Source organism: Hypomesus nipponensis, chromosome 11, assembly GCF_054491055.1.
Source record: "Hypomesus nipponensis isolate SF chromosome 11, ASM5449105v1, whole genome shotgun sequence".
Lineage (NCBI taxonomy): Eukaryota > Metazoa > Chordata > Actinopteri > Osmeriformes > Osmeridae > Hypomesus > Hypomesus nipponensis.
In genome coordinates, this window is record NC_140371.1 from 5,092,369 (window position 1) to 5,110,866 (window position 18,498).

Sequence of the window (18,498 nt, forward strand, 5' to 3'; positions counted from 1 at the left end):
CTATGGTCCCAGAGTCTTTTTATACATGATTGATATTCGAGGAACTCTAGTGACTCAGTGTGTTATTTCCTTACCAAGGAGTTGGTCATCCGTTTCAGAGTGTTGAGAACCAGTGAGAAGTGCATCATTTCATTGTTGCTCTGCATGTGACTGCGCCTCTTCTACACACAGCAGTGACGCTAGTGAGTTCAGCTCCACCACAGTCAGCAGATCCCGACTCAGTTACTCAATGTGTTCACGGTGTGTGACGACTTCATGGATACGGTGCTTGCATCAGTAGAACACAAAAATACTTGTATAGATTGTATGTAGGTGGTAGGTAAGTTTCCCAGACAGAGCCATATGAGCCACTGGCCTGGTTGTTACACAGACACAGCCTAAATCATACATTAACCCAACCATGGGCAAATCCACTTATAGCTACTCACAAAACTCTGTGTGTGTTTGAGAGAAAGAGAGAGTTCCAGTGAAAGGATTAGTGTGTGTATGAATGCACTGGCAGTACAGAGCTCGTTGTGCTGTGTGTGTGTGTGTGTGTGTGTGTCAGAGAACTATGAGAAGAATGTTCAGGTCCTACCCAGAGTAGAGGCAGCATGTTACCCTGATGGCTTCTGGGACGTCAGTGTCACAGGACCTGGGGTGGGGCCGGGCAGGGGGCTGTGTGTGTGTGTGTGTTTCTACTTCACGTTGAACAGATGGGTTTCTCAGAGAGGTGTGAGGGTTACAGGAACACAGCTGTGACAAATGAAGGAGGCAATAAGGATTATCCAAGGAAGAGAGAGGGAGGGAGAGAGAGGGAAAAGGGGGGGAAGAAAAAGGGAGTTAGAGAAAGGTGGAGAGAGAAAAGGAGGCAGAGAAAGGGAGTGAGAGAGAGAGTTAGGGGGAGGGAGTGAGGGAAAAATATAAGGGGGAGAGGAAGGGAGGTATAGAGAGAAGGAAGGAATGAGAGAGAGAAAGGGGGAGGAAAAAGGGAGAAAGAGCGAGAGAGAAGGAAGCAGAGAAAGCGCAAGAGAGAGCGAAGGAAAAAGGGGGGAGAGAAAGGGCAAGTCAAATCTGCAGTGTCCTGCTGTCGTCAGTGTCAGATTCCATGCTGATAGCCATCTTCTTCCTCTGCATCTCTCTCCCTGTTGCACTTCAGCCCCTTCACGGCCATCTGTGCTAAGCAGAAGTGTCTTTGCCTGCATGAAACATCATCCACCATCCAATACCCAAATCAGCTTCTCTTTGTCTTTCCATATCTCTCTCTTTCTCTCCCGCTGTCTCACTCTATCTCATACACACACATCTTTGCTGTGGAGTGTACAGATTCTTCCACTCATCTTCCGGAGGTCTGTGATGCAGGTTTTGTCGAAACAGCATCCATCGACCTCGTCCATTTTTAGACTGCAGTCCTGTAAACAATAATCAATCTCAATGAACCACACTGAGCCTTGATCCGGCAAACTAGCCCTTTAATGAAGCTGTGACCTTGGCACACAAATGTGAACTCCAGGCAGACAGGACTGAAATAGGATAGTCACACTATGACACTGCAGAAGTGATGGGACAGCCTAAAGGCTTATTTGTTTAGATCATGTTTTTTTTGTTTTTTTTCACTTTATCTTTAAAGGTGTCATGATAATAGAAGGATCTCATATTTCACACAGGTTTCATAAGTCTTCAGTAGCATATTTTAATCACAGTAGTTTGACCACCGACAGCTTTCATAAAAGTTTCATCATGAACTGCAATCCGCATAAAGACCCAATAAAGTGCTTTGTAACACATTATACAAACATATGCTATGGTATATTCATTGTCAAGTATAAAATGTAATCATCTTTAAATCAGTCTTTGAACATTATTAAATATCATTACTTACAAAAATATTTGTTTAGAAAAAACATTCAAAAAGAGAAACTCTGATCAAGTTTGTATTCAAAAACAACTGGGAAATCAGGGGGAAGCCAGTGAGACACACACACATACATACACACGACAGTCAGTCCACACACACATAGCATGAAATGGAAAACAGTACATTGGGTTTGGAACTTCAAACTGACCAGAGATGAACGTTGATTAGATGACCGGAAGAAGGGACAGTTAAGTAAAACAAACTAGTGCCGTGACTAGACAATACGATCCCTGCTAACTCCACCTCTGTGCCACATCTCATAGGAATTTCAATCACTTCAAGTGAATTGTGCTTGTGTGCGTGTCTGCGTATGTGTTTGTTAGTTCATATTCATCAGTGGATACCACTGTCATTGCCGGACTATACCATGTCAGGGAGGGGGGTTTCTAGTATTCTCTGAGAATAGTGCCAGCTATTCTCAGTCCTCGTGCCACCTTCAGTATGGTTTGACCTGGGCCCGGGGGATGTGGTTCATGGCTATGTCGTTCCTGGGAGGACAGACACACATGGTCATCAGAGGTAAACGCAACCATCAAGAAGTGTGTGTGAATATGAGTGCATGTGTGTGTAATCATTTGTGTGTATGTGTGTGTGTGAGTCCATGTATGAGTGTATGTGCAGGTGCATGTGTGTTTGTATGAGCGTATGTTTGTGTGTCACTCACTCAAAAATGTCACTTTGGTCCATCTTCCTGTAGTACTTGGCCAGTTTAATGGAGAAGATGATGCTGGGGATGAAGAAAAGCATGCACCATCCCAGGCTGAACCAGAACGCATTCTACACACACACACACACACACACAACCACACACACAATAACAACAACTTAAGATACATATAGATACCGAGTGACACAGCTCAATCTCACTGAGTAGCACATGTGATTGCTGGTGAATCAATATGTGGTTCTGAGGCTAATGAAGATGAGAACACGTGGAGGAGGAGGAGCAGGGGAGGCAGATGGGGGGAGAGGAGGAGGAGGAGGAGCAGGGGAAGCAGATGGGGGAAGAGGAGGAGGAGGAGTAACAGGGGAAGCAGATGGAGGACGAGGCGGAGGGTGAAGACGTCTTACCAGAGACTCCACCATGTAAGAGCAAACAATGACCTCTGCTGTGTCCACAGCTTGTGCAACGGGTCCACAGCGACCCACCTGCTGTGTGATCTGCAGAAAACACACACACCCAAACACACGTTCAAAAACAGATACACAAAATGTGCTATAGACTATATAGTACACAAAAAATACACAAACTCCAACACTAAAATGTTGGTCTACAAGCTGGCAATGACTCACCGTCATGTTGGCCCAGTCTGCATAGGTTATAAAGTACCCCATCTGACAGTCCACAAACCTTCTACTCTCCTGGGAGAGGAAAAGGAAGGAGAGAGATGTGTGAGAGAAAGAGAAAGATAGAGAGGAGAGATGAAAGAAAGGGGGATAAAGTGAGTAGGGGTAAGGGAAAGTAATAGCAAGAGAGAGAGGGTAAATTCCTCACATTCTCTAGCGACTCAAACTGAAAAATCATGAGTCACGGTAAATCAATCACCGGTCACATTTCACTCTAGCATTCTGGGTATTGTAGTATCTGGAAAGAACACACACAACACATGCAGACACAGATATATACAAGACATGCGCACAAAAAACATACATACAAGCACAGATACACACACAAACACAGTTATACTCTGTATGACTGTAGCTAGGTTCAGGTAGGGCTAGTAGGCCTACATTACCAACCCTTCCCCTTTAATGGGATTTAGCTGCCACACCTTCCACAAAGGAAAACCAAACCACTTGACCTTAACATACGATGTATATGATATAAATATGACATATCAGTGCAGCAGTTGTTTCCCCATGTATGCAGCTGGTACTGAGAACTCACATTCTTAATGATGAGTGAGGTGTTTGTGTTGAGGAAGTCCTGAGCAGTCCCTACTTTCCTCAGCACATTCTCCACTGTGCCCTGGAGGGTAGAACCAAAGAGACGGAGAGAGAGACGGAAAAAGAGAGACAGCAAAAGAGAAAGAAAGAGGGGGAGATGGAAGGAGAGACAGGGACAGAGAGAAGGTGAGAAACAGAGAGAGGGAGAGGGAGCACGAGAGAGTAAGGGAGAAAGATGGAGAGAAACAGAGAGAGAGTGAGTGAGAGTTGATGAGTGGAGGAGTAGGAGAGCTAAATGTGAGGCTTCAAGTGTGTCAGTGCTGCTGACATGGATTCAGTGTGTCACCTACATTAACTTGTGTTGCTATTGCATGTAGGGCCTGGATGGTAGAGTTCAGATTCACCTGGAAGAGAAGATGTGATCAGGTTTAGGGTTCACACAGGCCGGAGAGACAACGAGCAGTTGAACAAAGTCATGGTAGGCTTCGCTAAAAGCTATGCTAATATGTGTTTGTCTAGGCTTGGCTAAACTAAGCTAGCCTTGGCTGGCATAGACTAGGCTAAAATAGGATACATTTATTAGGAAGGATTAGGATAGGATACACTAGGATTAGAAGGGATATCCTATGTATGAATAGGATTAGACTAGCTAGGCTAGGCTTGGAAAGGTTAGGCTATGCTAAAATGGGCTAATCTAAGATAACATAAGCTTGGCTAAGTAGACTCACCAATTGTGGGATGATGGTTGTATCTATATCATTCTGGATCCTCCTCAGATCTGCTGCCTCAGTCCTCAGCTCTGCCTGTATGGTGAGGTCAGGCTACAAGACAGAGGAACACACCACATTAGTGTCCTAGATCATAGACATGACAATGGAGACATACAGTATGTCAACAATATTGAAGGACATTGTCTTTGAGGCTACTGAGAATATACCGGAATAGTCACTAATTCCGAAAAGAATCAACTTGAATATACAGTAGTCTTTGTTAGAAGCAGACCAGCCAATTACCTGCATTGTGGCCAGAGAGTCCAGATTGTCAGCTGTTGTGTTAATGTTGATCCTAGACATGTTGTTGATCTGCAAGATGTGTAAACATGCTTGAACATTTGTCGTAAACATGTTATGATGAAACATGGCTGTAGATACACACTCACACACACATGGACAGTAAACACATACACACACACCCTCTGTTACCTGCTGGGTGACAACAGAGAAGTCTATGTCCTTGGCCATGGATGAGAAGCTGCTGAGCTGAGATCGTATCTCTGGGGTCAGCAGAGTGATGGCGGGCAGGTTGATGTCATTACCCTCAAAGTTCTGCTGGATTTGCTCTGTGTACTGTAGGAGGAGAGGGGAGGTGAGGAGAGGTGAAGAGAAGAGGATAGTTGGCCGAGTATGTTATCTTTGAGGGGTTCCATTCTATTTGTCTCACCTCACCTCTGTAGTATAAAGTATCTTGTGTTGGTGGAACAACTTGTCTTACCTTGGACACGTTGAGCAAATCGTTGAGGTTTATGAGCTCGTACAAGTGAAGGGTCGACCACAGGGGCATGTCCTGCTCACAGTCCCTACACACACACACACACACACACACACAAACATATATACACAAAGGAGGGGATGTCAGGCTACATGTAAATGTCTTTTCTATCAGACAATATAGATGTGTGAGTGCACATGTGTGAGTGTGCGTGTGTCTTTCTACCTACTTGTAAACCTCAGTGAGAGGGACGTTAGATTTGAGACCCAGTGTCTCTGACAGATTAAACCCAGGGATCAGGCCTGGAGTGTCAACCAGCTGTGGGGGAAACACACAGGTTACTAATGCATTCATGTCCATGTGTGTGTGTGTGTGTGTGTGTGTGTGTGTGTGTGTGTGTGTGTGTGTGTGTGTGTGATGTGCGTGTGTGTGTGTACATGTATAATTGAGCAATATGTTTGAACAGAGAGGGGTACGGTTCAGTTTCATTTCCATGTTGCCATCTCTCTTATCAGTAAACTGTCCCTGGAATTGTGAAACCTTTCTCTGGATCTTGTCCATGTTGAGTTGTTGGTTTGCCGAGAACACATCTGTGTGTGTGTGTGTTACCTGCAGCAGCTTCCCGTCGTGCCAGGGCTGACAGACCAGGGTGTAGACATTGCCGCCCAACAGGAAAAGAACCAGCACCAAGAGCATGAACAGCCAGGAGAACAGGAAGCTCAACCCTGCACCTCTGCAACCACATCCAGGTCAAGGGTCACAGGATACAAGGTCAGTCATGAGACTTCAACAGGCCTAAACTTAGTTTTATATTTTTTAACGTTTTTAGTAAAACTATCCAAGGAATGGAAAGTAAATAGAAAATAGCATGTTTCATTCATTTTCATTCTATCATCCTGTATTATATTCCATGCTATCATAGTATATTATAGTAAAACATATTATTATATTATATTATATTTCATTTTACTGTACTCTACTCAACTATATTCTATATTAAATTAATCAGTATAATTCAGGACTCACATCATGAAAAAGGAGCCCCCACATTCTGAAGTTCCGGAGCGTTCCATCGGGTCAACCTTGGGCTTCAGACCCACTGGGCCCAGAAGCAGCCCCATCAGGTTACACACCACCACCAGCAACACCAAACAACACAAGGCCAAAAACACACTCCACCTGGAGGGCACAGACAGACAAACACAGACAGACAAACACACACACACACACACACACACAGACTAAGTGACTAAGCATTTCTTTGCAAAATATCAGGAACTGTGAGTGTCAAACAGTAATTATTATTTAACTTGTTGTTTTATTGTTCAACTTGATAATCCTTGTTGTTGATGTTTACCTGATGTGTTCAGCTCTCTCAGTCTCAGGTCTGTACTGGCCAACGTACTTCATCGCCTGTCCCAGTTCTTCAGCCAGGTTGCTCAGGGTGGACACAGGGATGTCACTGGTCACCTTGGAGATCTGGCTTTTAATATCTTCCAGTTGCTTTTTTACACCTGGCACACACACATACATTAGTTTGTAATGCAGTACTGCATACAACAACAACAACAACAACATTTTACAATGACTATAGATACACAGTTCATTAAGGAAGTATTGTCAATGAAGTATTACACATGTTGTACAGAACTACCAGATCCTGTCTCTGCAGCATACTCACTTTTGACAGCATCCTTGGTGTCATTGGTCACTCTCTGGGGAATGTTCTGGAAGAAGGTTTCTCCCTGTAACAGTAGGACAATCAGTTCTGGTCTGTACTGACAGTCTACAGACAGCTAAATCCCCCGACAGCTAACCCTAAAGACAGAAAGCTAGTCCTACAGACAGCTAACACTACAGACAGCTAACTCTACATACAGGCAGCAAGTCCTACAGACAGCTAAGACTACAGACAGCTAACCCCCAGACAGATAGCTAGGTCCACTGACAGACAGCTTGTCCTACAGACAGTTAATCCTAACCCCGCAAACAGACAGCTAACCCTATAGACAGACAGCTAGGCCAGCAGACAGCTAACCTCAGCCAAGCCCTGCAGACATATCATCCAGAATATTTATAACAGACTACAGTTTTCTGTATGTATGGCCTCACTCTCTCCCTCTGGTACATATATGACAACATGGACCTTGTAGTCTTCAGTTTAAAGGTTATCAGTCCATCTGGTTTTCTTTCTATTTTTCCTCAAAGAGAAAAGCCAATCGATTGAGCATGCAGGTTCCAGCTGTTATTGGCTGGCTAATCAGTGGTTACACTCATGGGCTGACCTTCTAATCTCTACACTGTTTAATCTCTGGGTCTCATTCTGGAATGTAGGGTAGTAGTGGGCAGAGGAAGAGGAGGTTATATTACATGATGCTGTGGTTATTTTAGAAAAAGAAAAATGAGATATTACGGGATTCGATACTAAGCAGACCAGTGTTTGTGTGTATGTGTGTGCGTGTGTTTGTGTGCTGAGTATGTGTGTGTGTTGTTATCAAACTCACTCACCTCCTTCACTTGAGAGTTGAGATCAGCTTTATTGACCTTATCCACAGCAGATTGCAGCTCACCTAGTTTAGGGGTCTGGGGCCATTCACACACACACACACACTTTCAATCCTGCATGTAATGTCTTTAAACTAGCAACAGGGGTCAGCAAATTCAACGTCCACCCCCCTCATCACTGCACTGATTATATTCCATCCTAGTTACAGAGCTAAATGCACAGTTACATAGCTGAATGCACTGTCAACAATGCACCTCAGGATTGTAAACCGTTAGTAGTTAATTGTTCCCATTCAGTAATCCAGCAGACCTATCCAATGTCTGGTCTTCTTTGTTGGTTAGCTGTTCAACCCGTTTGGCCGAGACAGGACAGTTGAGCCATTGTTAAACACAAGAGGCTTTTCCTAGCAGTTTGTCATACTGTGTGTGTGTGTGTGTGTGTGTGTGTGCAAGTGCGTGTGTAAGTGTCTAAATGTCTGCTTGTGTGTTTGTTCATAGTTGTGGTTTTGCAGAAGTAAAATCCTACCACAGTGGATATTGGTGGGCTTTAGTTTGAGTAGGACCTAATTTGTCATACTTCACTTAATACTTTACTTAGTACTTTACGCAATTAAGTAAAGTCATACTTTATTTTATTTTATTTTAAAGGAGAGGAGTTTCCTAATTTCAAATATCATTTGAAATAATTTCTTCCTTCCCATACAACTGTGTTAAATATGATCTGAAATGCTTGAAGGATGTTTAATATTACAGCCATTTCCTGCAATATAAACACTCATATAAACTAATAAACGCAATGACCCATGAATTAGTAGTTCTATAAACAATATCTATGGTTTGGTAGTCTCTAAGACAACGTTTATGACAGCATTATGGGTACCATGGGGGTCAAATGGCTAAGCGGTTTGGGAGTCGGCCTATTAATCAGAAGGTTTTTGATTCGATTTGTGCTAAATAACGTTGTGTCCTTGGGCAAGGCACTTCACCTTACTTGCCTCGGGGAGAATGTCCCTGTACTTACTGTAAGTCGCTCTGGATAGGAGCGTCTGCTAGATAATTTAAATGTAAATGTAACTAGTACAGTACATTATAGTATAGTATAGAATTATGGCATGGTATGGTATTCAGCACAGTACCACACAGGTCATTTACAGTATAGCATAGTATATCATGTGGTATGGTATGTAATGGGTTGGGATGGGATAGCATACAGTAAAGCACAGCTCATTACACTATAGTATAGTATATCATGTGGTATGGTATGTAATGGGTTGGGATGGGATAGCATACAGTAAAGCACAGCTCATTACAGTATAGTATGGGGCACAGTGTGGTACAGTGTGGTACATGTCAGTGTTACTCACTGCCAGGGAGGTGTCCAAGTTGAGTCTCTCCAGTTCTGGCTGCGTCTCAGCACAACCAACACAGTCAGGCTTCGACAAGGTTCTGTTTAAGCGTTCCTTCACTGCGCTAACATTAGCCTGGACCACCGCCACTCTGCTCATAACCGCAGACAGGGACAAGTTCAACTGGCCCAGGAGGACGTTGGTGCTGTTGGCCACTGCACGCATACACACACACACGCACACACACACAGACAAACAAACGCAAAAACACACACACAAACACACACACAGAGACACTATTTAGGACAGACGTCGAGAAAAATACAGTTTGTATTTTGAACACTTTATTTATCCACCCTCCACACCCCCCCCCCCCCCCCCCCTTGACACACACACACACACACAGTGTGGCATACCTTGGGCCACATCTCTGACTGACTGCAGCGCTGCATTCAACGGTCCCTCCAACGCTTTCTGGATCTCTTTACCAAGAAGTGGACCAATGGCTGATGGACAGATGAGAGAGCATCACTACAGTACAGTACAGTACAGTACAGTATAGTATAGTACAGTACAGTACAGTATAGTATAGTATAGTACAGTACAGTACAGTACAGTACAGTACAGTACAGTACAGTACAGTACAGTACAGTACAGTACAGTATAGTATAGTACAGTATAGTATAGTATAGTATAATACAGTATAGTATAGTATAATACAGTACAGTATAGTACAGTACAGTACAGTACAGTACAGTACAGTATAGTATAGTATAGTATAGTATAATACAGTATAGTATAGTATAGTATAATACAGTATAGTATAGTATAGTACAGTACAGTACAGTACAGTACAGTATAGTATAGTATAGTATAGTATAGTATAGTATAGTACAGTATAGTACAGTATAGTATAATACAGTATAGTATAGTATAATACAGTATAGTATAGTATAGTATAATACAGTACAGTACAGTACAGTACAGTACAGTACAGTACAGTACAGTATAGTATAGTATAGTACAGTATAGTATAGTATAGTATAATACAGTATAGTACAGTACAATACAGTATAGTATAGTACAGTACAGTACAGTTTATTATAGTATGGTACAGTGTGGAATAACTTATTATAGTATAGTATACTGAAGCATACAGTTGTGTAGTTAAGTTCATTATAGTAGAGTATGCAGACAGATAGACAGACGGACAGACGGACAGACAGACAGCTTACCATTCAGGCTATTGGACACCTCATCAACCGTCTTGTAGCTCTCATTCAGAACATGGTCAACTTCCTGTGTAGAAAACCAGGATTATACACACACGCTTAGAAGAATACACACCACGGAGCACGCAGGTGTTTAATAACACAACCCACCTCAGAGATGAATGATTGACTCACCTTTCTAATCATTCACCATAAACCTGGCAGAAAAGAGAAACTCTCTCTTTCTTTCTCTCTTTCTTTCTTTCTTTCTTTCTTTCTTTCTTTCTTTCTTTCTTTCTTTCTTTCTTTCTTTCTTTCTCTCTCTCTCTCTCTCTCTCTCTCTCTCTCTCTCTCTCTCTCTCTCTCTCCCTCCCTCCCTCCCTCCCTCCCTCCCTCCCTCCCTCCCTCCCTCCCTCCCTCCCTCCCTCCCTCCCTCCCTCCCTCCCTCCCTCCCTCCCTCCCTCCCTCCCTGACTCAGTGTACCATGTAAGTGAGTGTGTTGACACAGGGTGCTGCAGTGTGTCTGAATGTGTGCGTGTGTGTATGTGTGGTTGTGTATTTGTGTATTTGTGTGTGGGTGCAAATGTGTGGTGGTGTGCTTGTCTCTTTGTGTGTGTCTGTGTGTGTAGTTGTGTATTTGTGTGTATGTGTGTGTGTGATTGTACTGTAGCATAGAGTCAAACCTTCAACGCGGACATTTCTGATCCCCTTAGAGAGACACAGCACCGACGACATTATGACGACTCATTGCATTGATAAAATGTATGCTTTCCCTTTAATGCTGTGTTGATGTAATTTGATGTTTTAATGTAACTTTCTTTCCTGTTATGATAAGTCAGTCAACCAAAAGTAACAGCCTCTTCACACCTATCTCTGAGACAGTTTACAACAACACCTAGGCCAAGGGCCTGACCAACAAACTGTTATACCTGCCACAAGGCACATCCCCTTTATTCTGATTATAAATCCCAACAACAAATAATCACTCGCTGAGTCCATTGATGCAGCAAGTCCAGACAACGGATAGGCCTTCAAGAAGAATCTCTCCAAGCTCCAAGTAATTGATATTGTATGTGTTTTGATTGGACCAACACGTAAAATTAACTCCCGTTAGTTCACCACTAGACATTCCCGTTATTACACAAAGGCCTTGATTCTTTCTCCTTCCCCTTCTTTCCATCTGACCCATTGTATGTTTTGTTTCGTGTGTTAGCCCATCAAACTCTTACTAAAGCCAATAACATATTTCCATTACTGTTCATTACATTTCCATTTATTCCAATTGTGTTTAATTTTAACTCGCGTATTCTGATCCGTCACTTTATTTGATCTGCTCTACACTTAGAACAAATTCATTCCTAATTATTACATATTAAACATAGGATCCCTTAATGTCCTAAAACCAATATTAAGGTGGTGCCCCAAATAACAGGATACATTATTGTAAATAAAGTATTTCTATCTTAAAGGAGCAAACCCCGCTACAGTACCTGTACCTTACCTTGGGAAGACTGATGAGGTAGGTGTGGAGGTTGTCCAGTGTGTTATTTATCTCGACTGTAATGTGATCCACACTGACTTTGAGGGACTCGTTGCTCCTGAACATGCAAATATTCCCAGCTCTGCACACACACGCACATACAAATATACACACGCACACATACACAAAAGAAAATAAGTTAATGAGTGCCTAACATGGTAAAATACAACATCAATTATTCATCTTTGATTTCTCTCCCACATACCCTCTCATTCACACTCATTCTCGCTCTCTCTTTCCCGCTCTATCTCTCTCTCTCTCTCTCTCTCTCTCTCTCTCTCTCTCTCTCTCTCTCTCTCTTTCCCTCTCTCTCTCTCTCTCTCTCTCTCTCTCTCTCTCTCTCTCTCTCTCTCTCTCTCTCTCCCTTCTCTCCCCTCTCTTACAGTAGGATCAGTGTAGTGATGAGTGTGCAGCAGTAGAGTCCTCGTCTGTGACAGTGGAGGCTGGATGTCTGCTGTTGGTACATGCGCCCGCCACAGTTGCCACAGCAACGGCAGCATGCCATGATGAATCCAACCAGGGGCATGAGGACAATGTAGAGGATCCCGATGGCAGCACACACCAGGAAGCCCACCTCGTAGACCAGGAACTGGACACACACACAGACACACGGAGATATGCACACACACATACATAGACACACACAAATAGACACACACGAAAATGACAAGCCATCAGAATGAGTCAGTTGTCTAGTCACACATAACACAATAGGTAGACGATTGTCTACCTCAAAATGTTGGGAATTGTATCTTGTGAAATACTACCAACTAGATTATTATTCAAGTCTATTCTAGGGCCAAGTCATGAGTTGTGACCACAGACACTTGACACCTCTCAGGCTCACTACAGACAGCCAGACAATAGAGGATGGGATAGACCACTGCTGGCCACCGTAAACAGGGACATATGCACACACACACACACACACACACATAGATACTGAGGCACCCCACACATAGACCTCCAAACACACACACACAAACCAGACAAAAAGCCACATTCCCACAGAATGAGGATATGTTACATGGCATTCTCTCAAGTTACTTCTGTGACCTTCACGCACTCACACACACACACATACTCACACACACTGAAACATACATACACACTGAACAAACATACACACACCTCTTTGATGGTTTCCTGGTCAGATAAGGTGTTGGGATGCTGAACAGCTTTCAACACCAGATCTGGTAGAGAGGAGAGGGAAGGGGTGCTGTGAGATTACTTCTTCTTTGCTGTTTATCAACAACTGAACAAAGGATTAGCTGACGGTAAGGTAGAGTACACACATACAACATGTCGGAAAAAGGATTGACATCATACACTGAAGATCAGGTGTTACATTTGACATCTTCCCTCACTCTTTCTCTCTCTTCCCGGTTGCTCCTCCTCTCCCTCCCTTTGTACTTTTCCTTATCTCTCCCCCTCTCTCTTACCCCTTTCAATTCACTCTTTTTGTCCTCTCCTCAATTTCTCTCTGCGTCTCCCTCTCTTTTTCTTCCTCTCCAACTATCTCCTTATCTCCTCCATTCTACCAGCGGTCCCATCTCACGCTACAGTCCCCCGTGTCAACATCACACCTCTACACACAGTGGACTCAACATCCAACACTTTACAACACTGCAGGCCTCCAACGGTTGTGGTCCATTGTTGCAATAAGGAAGTCTGCTAGTCAAGGTTATTGTTGTGGCCACCCAGGTGGTTGCTGTAATTGTGTAGGGGGAAGCAACTGGTTGCTACTTCGTCAGGTGTCAGAGAAAGAGAAGCAGAAGAGAAGGCTTCTCTGTCGTATTTCTCTCAATCCTACAGTCTCTTTCTCTTCCAATAACTCTCTCGATCTCTCTACTGGCAGGTTCCTTCTATGTTAATTGCATTAGAGGTGTGACTGTACTCTTCTGTGTTTACCATCACCAAACTCTCACGGCACTACTCCACGCATACACACACAAGGGTGTTAGCCTGACGTTGATAATTCTAGTCAGAATATGAGTCTGAAAACTCTCCGTTGGGCTGTGACTATGGGGCGTGTTTCAACCGAACTCGTAAAACAAATGCCTCTATGCTCAATTGGATAGACCAACAACCAATCAGAGCAATGTAATATGTTGTTTGTTGAAAACAAATTCAACCCAAGGGCTCTTTCGTGACGTTGTTGATTACGTTACTGTTGATCATCGGTCCATCATCGTAAAGCCCGCCCTGGCAATTTCATTGGTCGCCCAGATCCTGGTTTTATGCAGTTGTTCCCAATACGAGACCCTCCAGACCCAACTTCCCGACCAAATTTCTTTGTGGGCGGGGAGAAGTTGGGCTGGCAGCCAGGCTACAAGGGTGTAGTTTGTGGGGGGGATGTGGGAGAAGTAACCCCCACCCCCCCAATATTCAAACAACAACAATGTTTGAATATTATTAATGTTTTGTTATGTTACTTCAACACCCCCACTGTTCAAACCAAATCTACTCAATCTACCTTGTACACACACCTTATATGCATACCCTCCACTCAATGGCCTCTGTTTGTTTCTCTCACACACACACACACATGCAGTCTTTTTCCATCACACACTCCCTCACTCTCTCTCCCCCTATCTCTCTCCCACTCCCTCCTTTGTCATGGCATTGACTGCTGCTTGTTAATCACTGACCAAGATAAGCAAAGTTGCTTGTTTATAAATACAAAGTGTACACGAGACTTCCAAGAGACGATAGATACAATCCCAGAGATAAGAGGAGGTGTTTGGGGAGATGACATCACGGTGGCTGAAACTGAGTCTGTTAGGGTGAACAGAGGCGGGATGCTGGTAGACATGCTGGCAGGTTACACATGCAGGTGGCATGTAGTCTGGCTAATAAGGAGAATCAAAATCCAGTCCTTAGAACTGCTACCAGGGCAAAACGCCAGGAAGGGGGAGTGAGAAAGAGAGAGATAGCAAAGAGAGAGCGAGAGAGAGAGAGAGAGAGAGAGAGGGAGACAGCAAAGAAAGAAAAGGAGAGAGAGGGGGTGAGGGAAAAGAGAGGGAGAGAAAGGGAGAGAGAGGCTTGGTAGATTTAAAACTAAGGCGTCTCTAAGTGGATCAACTTGTACACCAACACAGGACAGAATGTTTAAACAACTGTTGATAAGCTGCCACTAGCCATGAACACGAGGACAATGCTTTTAAGAAAACCTTTAACACAAACAAAAAACTGTTTAGATCGTTCTAATGTGCCGAAGTCCAACCTATAAGTGTGTTTACACCAAATAAAGGTGTGTATGTGCCTGCCTAAAGGTCCTTCTCTCATGTTTTTCCACTTAGATCAATACCAACCAGTAAGACTCATGCACTTATTCAGCACCTTAGAAAGGTGCCTACCAAGTTAACCATTGACAAAATGTTTCTCTTTACACACAGTCTGCGTCAAGTCTTAAATCTTCTGTTTGCGGAAAAAAATCAATTAGGTGAACTAACAGTTGACCTTTGACCTGAGGGATGGTAAACACAAGCTTGGTATTTGTCAGTAATTTACATGAGATTGACATGTGATATAAACTGTTGCATTTGCTGCGAAATATTCTATTTTGGTTAATCGTATTTTTATTTTTACTGTTGCTTGCTTTTTCTACAGGTACACTTGCACTTAGAGATTCATGTTGTTTAATTGTAACTTGCTTAACTACATGCTCTTATGGTTCCTTCCCTTTGGCACTTATTTTTTGGTTGTTCACAATGTGTGCTTCTTGTTTCTGCTACCCGCAATGCTTTGGGGGCAATCTTGTTGTTATTATCAGTGACCTATGCACTTTGTAAAGCTCTCTCTTGGAAGTCGCTTTGGATAAAAGCGTCTGCTAAATGAATACATGAAAATGTAAATGTTCATAATGACTACAGAGTTAACCAAAGGGAAACAGTTGGTGAATGCTTGGACCTGCCCAGTCCCTTGTTTGCACGCAGTCAACAATCTGCACGTCATCAGTTCATAAATGGTTAGCGTTAGGGTAAGGATATATGCATGATAAAAATATGTGTGTAATGTTATCCTATCAACATCTTTTAATCAGTAAGATTCCATCTAAAGTGGACTACTCAATTAAAGGGTTATAAACTGTGGGCCTATGATTCCCATTGTACGGGTAGAACTCTCTTTGGTTACTGTTGAATTCTTGACTCGTGATTGAACTGTGCTAGAACCATATGAATCAATTTAAGTTTCCACCTAAAAAAAGAATGTATTTTTCCGCAAAACATTTGGATTGTTCTTTAAAACCTTTGGTACCTTTAGAACGTTCTCGGACACCTATGGAATCTTGTACAACCCTTTTGCCTAGGAGTAGACCAGGAGAAGAACATCACTGACCTTTAGGGAAGGGGTTGGGCTGGACGGTGTGAAGGAAGGACTGGACCACCCCCGACATGAAGCCCAAGTCTGTTTCTAGCTTCGGGGTGTCCTGGTACTGGGCATGGTTGAGCCCCATGGGGCTGGATCCGCTTGGACATGGCACTGGGCTAGGGGCAGGTTGGGCAAGGCTGAGCCCCAGGAGGAGTACTCCTAGCCAGGCCTGAAACATCCTGGCACTGGCCTCTAGCCTCCAGGACCTCCATAGATTCCTGTGCAGTCCCATGACTGCCTCTATGGCTGGGGTGATGAGACACACTGGGGAGATGTGAGCAGGGTTGAAGAGATGCAGAGAGATCACCTCATGGCACTACCTCTTCCTGGCTGGGCCTGTAGACACACACACACACAGTTGTAGTGAATGGGGTGTGGCTACTAAGTAAATCATTTGTTGAAGAGAGAGAACAGGTAAAGCTTGGTCATGTTGGTAATGTAAAAAAAATTGTGAATGACTAAATATCAAAATGGTTGGTTCAGCAAAGCAGCAAAACTTCCACAAACAATAAACGATCATAAAGAGTTCCGTGGTCAAGCCTGTGCCCTGGACATGTGTGAGTAAACGCCTAATATTTACAGTCAGAGACATTGCCGCAACCTTACCGTCACATATTTCACACTTGACTTTTAACAGGACAGCTGACTAAGGATGCAATCAATTTACTGTAACTCAAACATTGTTTACTATCAGTACATGGGGTTGTGGGTGTATGTGAGTTTCTGGGTGGCCACAGGTACCAGCATCTACTTTGTGACGAGACTAAGTCAGTCTTTTAGCTGAAACCGTAACCTTGTCTGTTTACTAAGGACATGATGACACAAAGAATTCTCCCTTGGTTAGATGATAAGGCTTTTTTTTTCACTGTTATCACCACAAACAGTCTTCCCAATGGCTCCCAACATCTGTGAGATATTCTGCTCGGGAAATTACAGTTCCTTGTTATCCATGTATTCATAAGCAAATAGAGTGGGAATTAAGAGAGAGAGGGAGAGAGAGAGTGGAACAGGGCGAGAGCGTAAAAGATAAACTATGAGCTGAAGACAACACCCCACTGCTTTGTACAGTATAAACAGACACTCAGAGAGACTTCAGGCAGAGAGAAGCAGACAGAAGCAGATACAGTCAGAGTCAGACACAGATGCAGAGGCAGAGAGTCAAAGATAAACTTTGAGAAGACAACAACCCACTGGTTTTTGCAATATAAAACAGACACTCAGACAGTGACTGAGGCAGAAAGAGGCAGACAGAGGCAGATCCAGTCAAAGGCAGAGGCAATGTCTAATGTAGTCTCTATCTTTGTCACAGAAAAACCCTCAGACACTTTCCAGTTCCAACCTCACACAAGCAGCCTCTAACCTGGGGGTGTTTACCTAGCTAGGTAGCCCCCCCCCCCCTCCCCTTTCCACTCAGAGTCCCTGAGAGTTTTCAACACAGGAGGAGATAGAGAAGAGAGGAAAAGAAAGAGCAGAGGGAGTAGAGAGCAGACACGTGGGAATAGAAAGGTGAGGACTCAAAACAAGGTAGGGGAAGAAGAGACGGGTTGGGAGAGGAGTCGAAAGGTGAAAAAGGGGGAAAAACAAAAAGATGGAGAGGCAGGATAGAGAGCTTTACCTTTTTTTCCGGGGGTGCAGCTGGTACAGGTGAGGCTCTGCAGTTGGAAGAGTAGAGGACAGATGCCAGGTGTGTGATTAGGCTTTCTGGTCTAGTCTGCTTCTCTGTGTGTGTGTGCGAGTGTGTGCGAGTGTGTGCGTGTATGGGTGTGCGTGGTCAAAAAAAAAAGTGAGGGAGGAGAATGTTGGTCCCAGGAAAAACCCAACAGGCTGTGCTGTCTCTGGGAAGCTGAAATGAACTGGCTCCGTGCTTGGTGAAACACAGCCACTATGAGAAAGAGGGAGGGAACGAGGGATCAGAAGAGGGAAGTGGGAGGGTCTTAACGGAACAGAGAGAAAGAGAGAGAGAGAGTCATGAGAAGAGTGGGGAGAGGGAGGGAGGGAGGGGGAACTAAACAAATAAGTTGGAGTGGGTTCTTACCTCGGAGAGCATTGAAGCGTACGCAAACAGCTGTCTTTTTTCTTGAATCAGCACAGTCAGAAAAGAGAGGCCGGCACTGTCATACAAAAATGAAATCAGGCCTTTAGAACTTTCCATTAAGTCAAAGTGTAGTCCAACACTGTCCTTCACCACGTATTCAACACAAGGGAAGTTACATATTTTGAAACAAATGTCGCAAGAATGACAGCTCATGC

General features: G+C 43.7%; 1 protein-coding gene across 1 annotated transcript; it reads right to left on the reverse strand.

Moving 5' to 3' along the window:
* Positions 1–1,434: 1,434 nt before the first annotated feature.
* Positions 1,435–18,082, reverse strand: prom2 (prominin 2). The gene is made up of 24 exons (XM_084667033.1): positions 17,864–18,082; positions 16,216–16,584; positions 13,006–13,067; positions 12,258–12,463; positions 11,836–11,956; positions 10,359–10,422; positions 9,540–9,629; positions 9,142–9,338; positions 7,781–7,855; positions 6,954–7,017; positions 6,630–6,786; positions 6,299–6,451; positions 5,882–6,005; positions 5,502–5,590; positions 5,276–5,360; positions 4,987–5,130; positions 4,798–4,866; positions 4,513–4,605; positions 4,135–4,188; positions 3,786–3,866; positions 3,191–3,259; positions 2,969–3,058; positions 2,562–2,674; positions 1,435–2,385 (listed from the first exon to the last, which is right to left on the reverse strand). Exons 2-24 carry the CDS (start codon positions 16,478–16,480, stop codon positions 2,334–2,336), a joined length of 2,517 nt encoding a protein of 838 aa, XP_084523159.1. The 5' UTR covers positions 16,481–16,584; positions 17,864–18,082; the 3' UTR covers positions 1,435–2,333.
* Between the last annotated feature and the right edge of the window lie 416 nt (positions 18,083–18,498).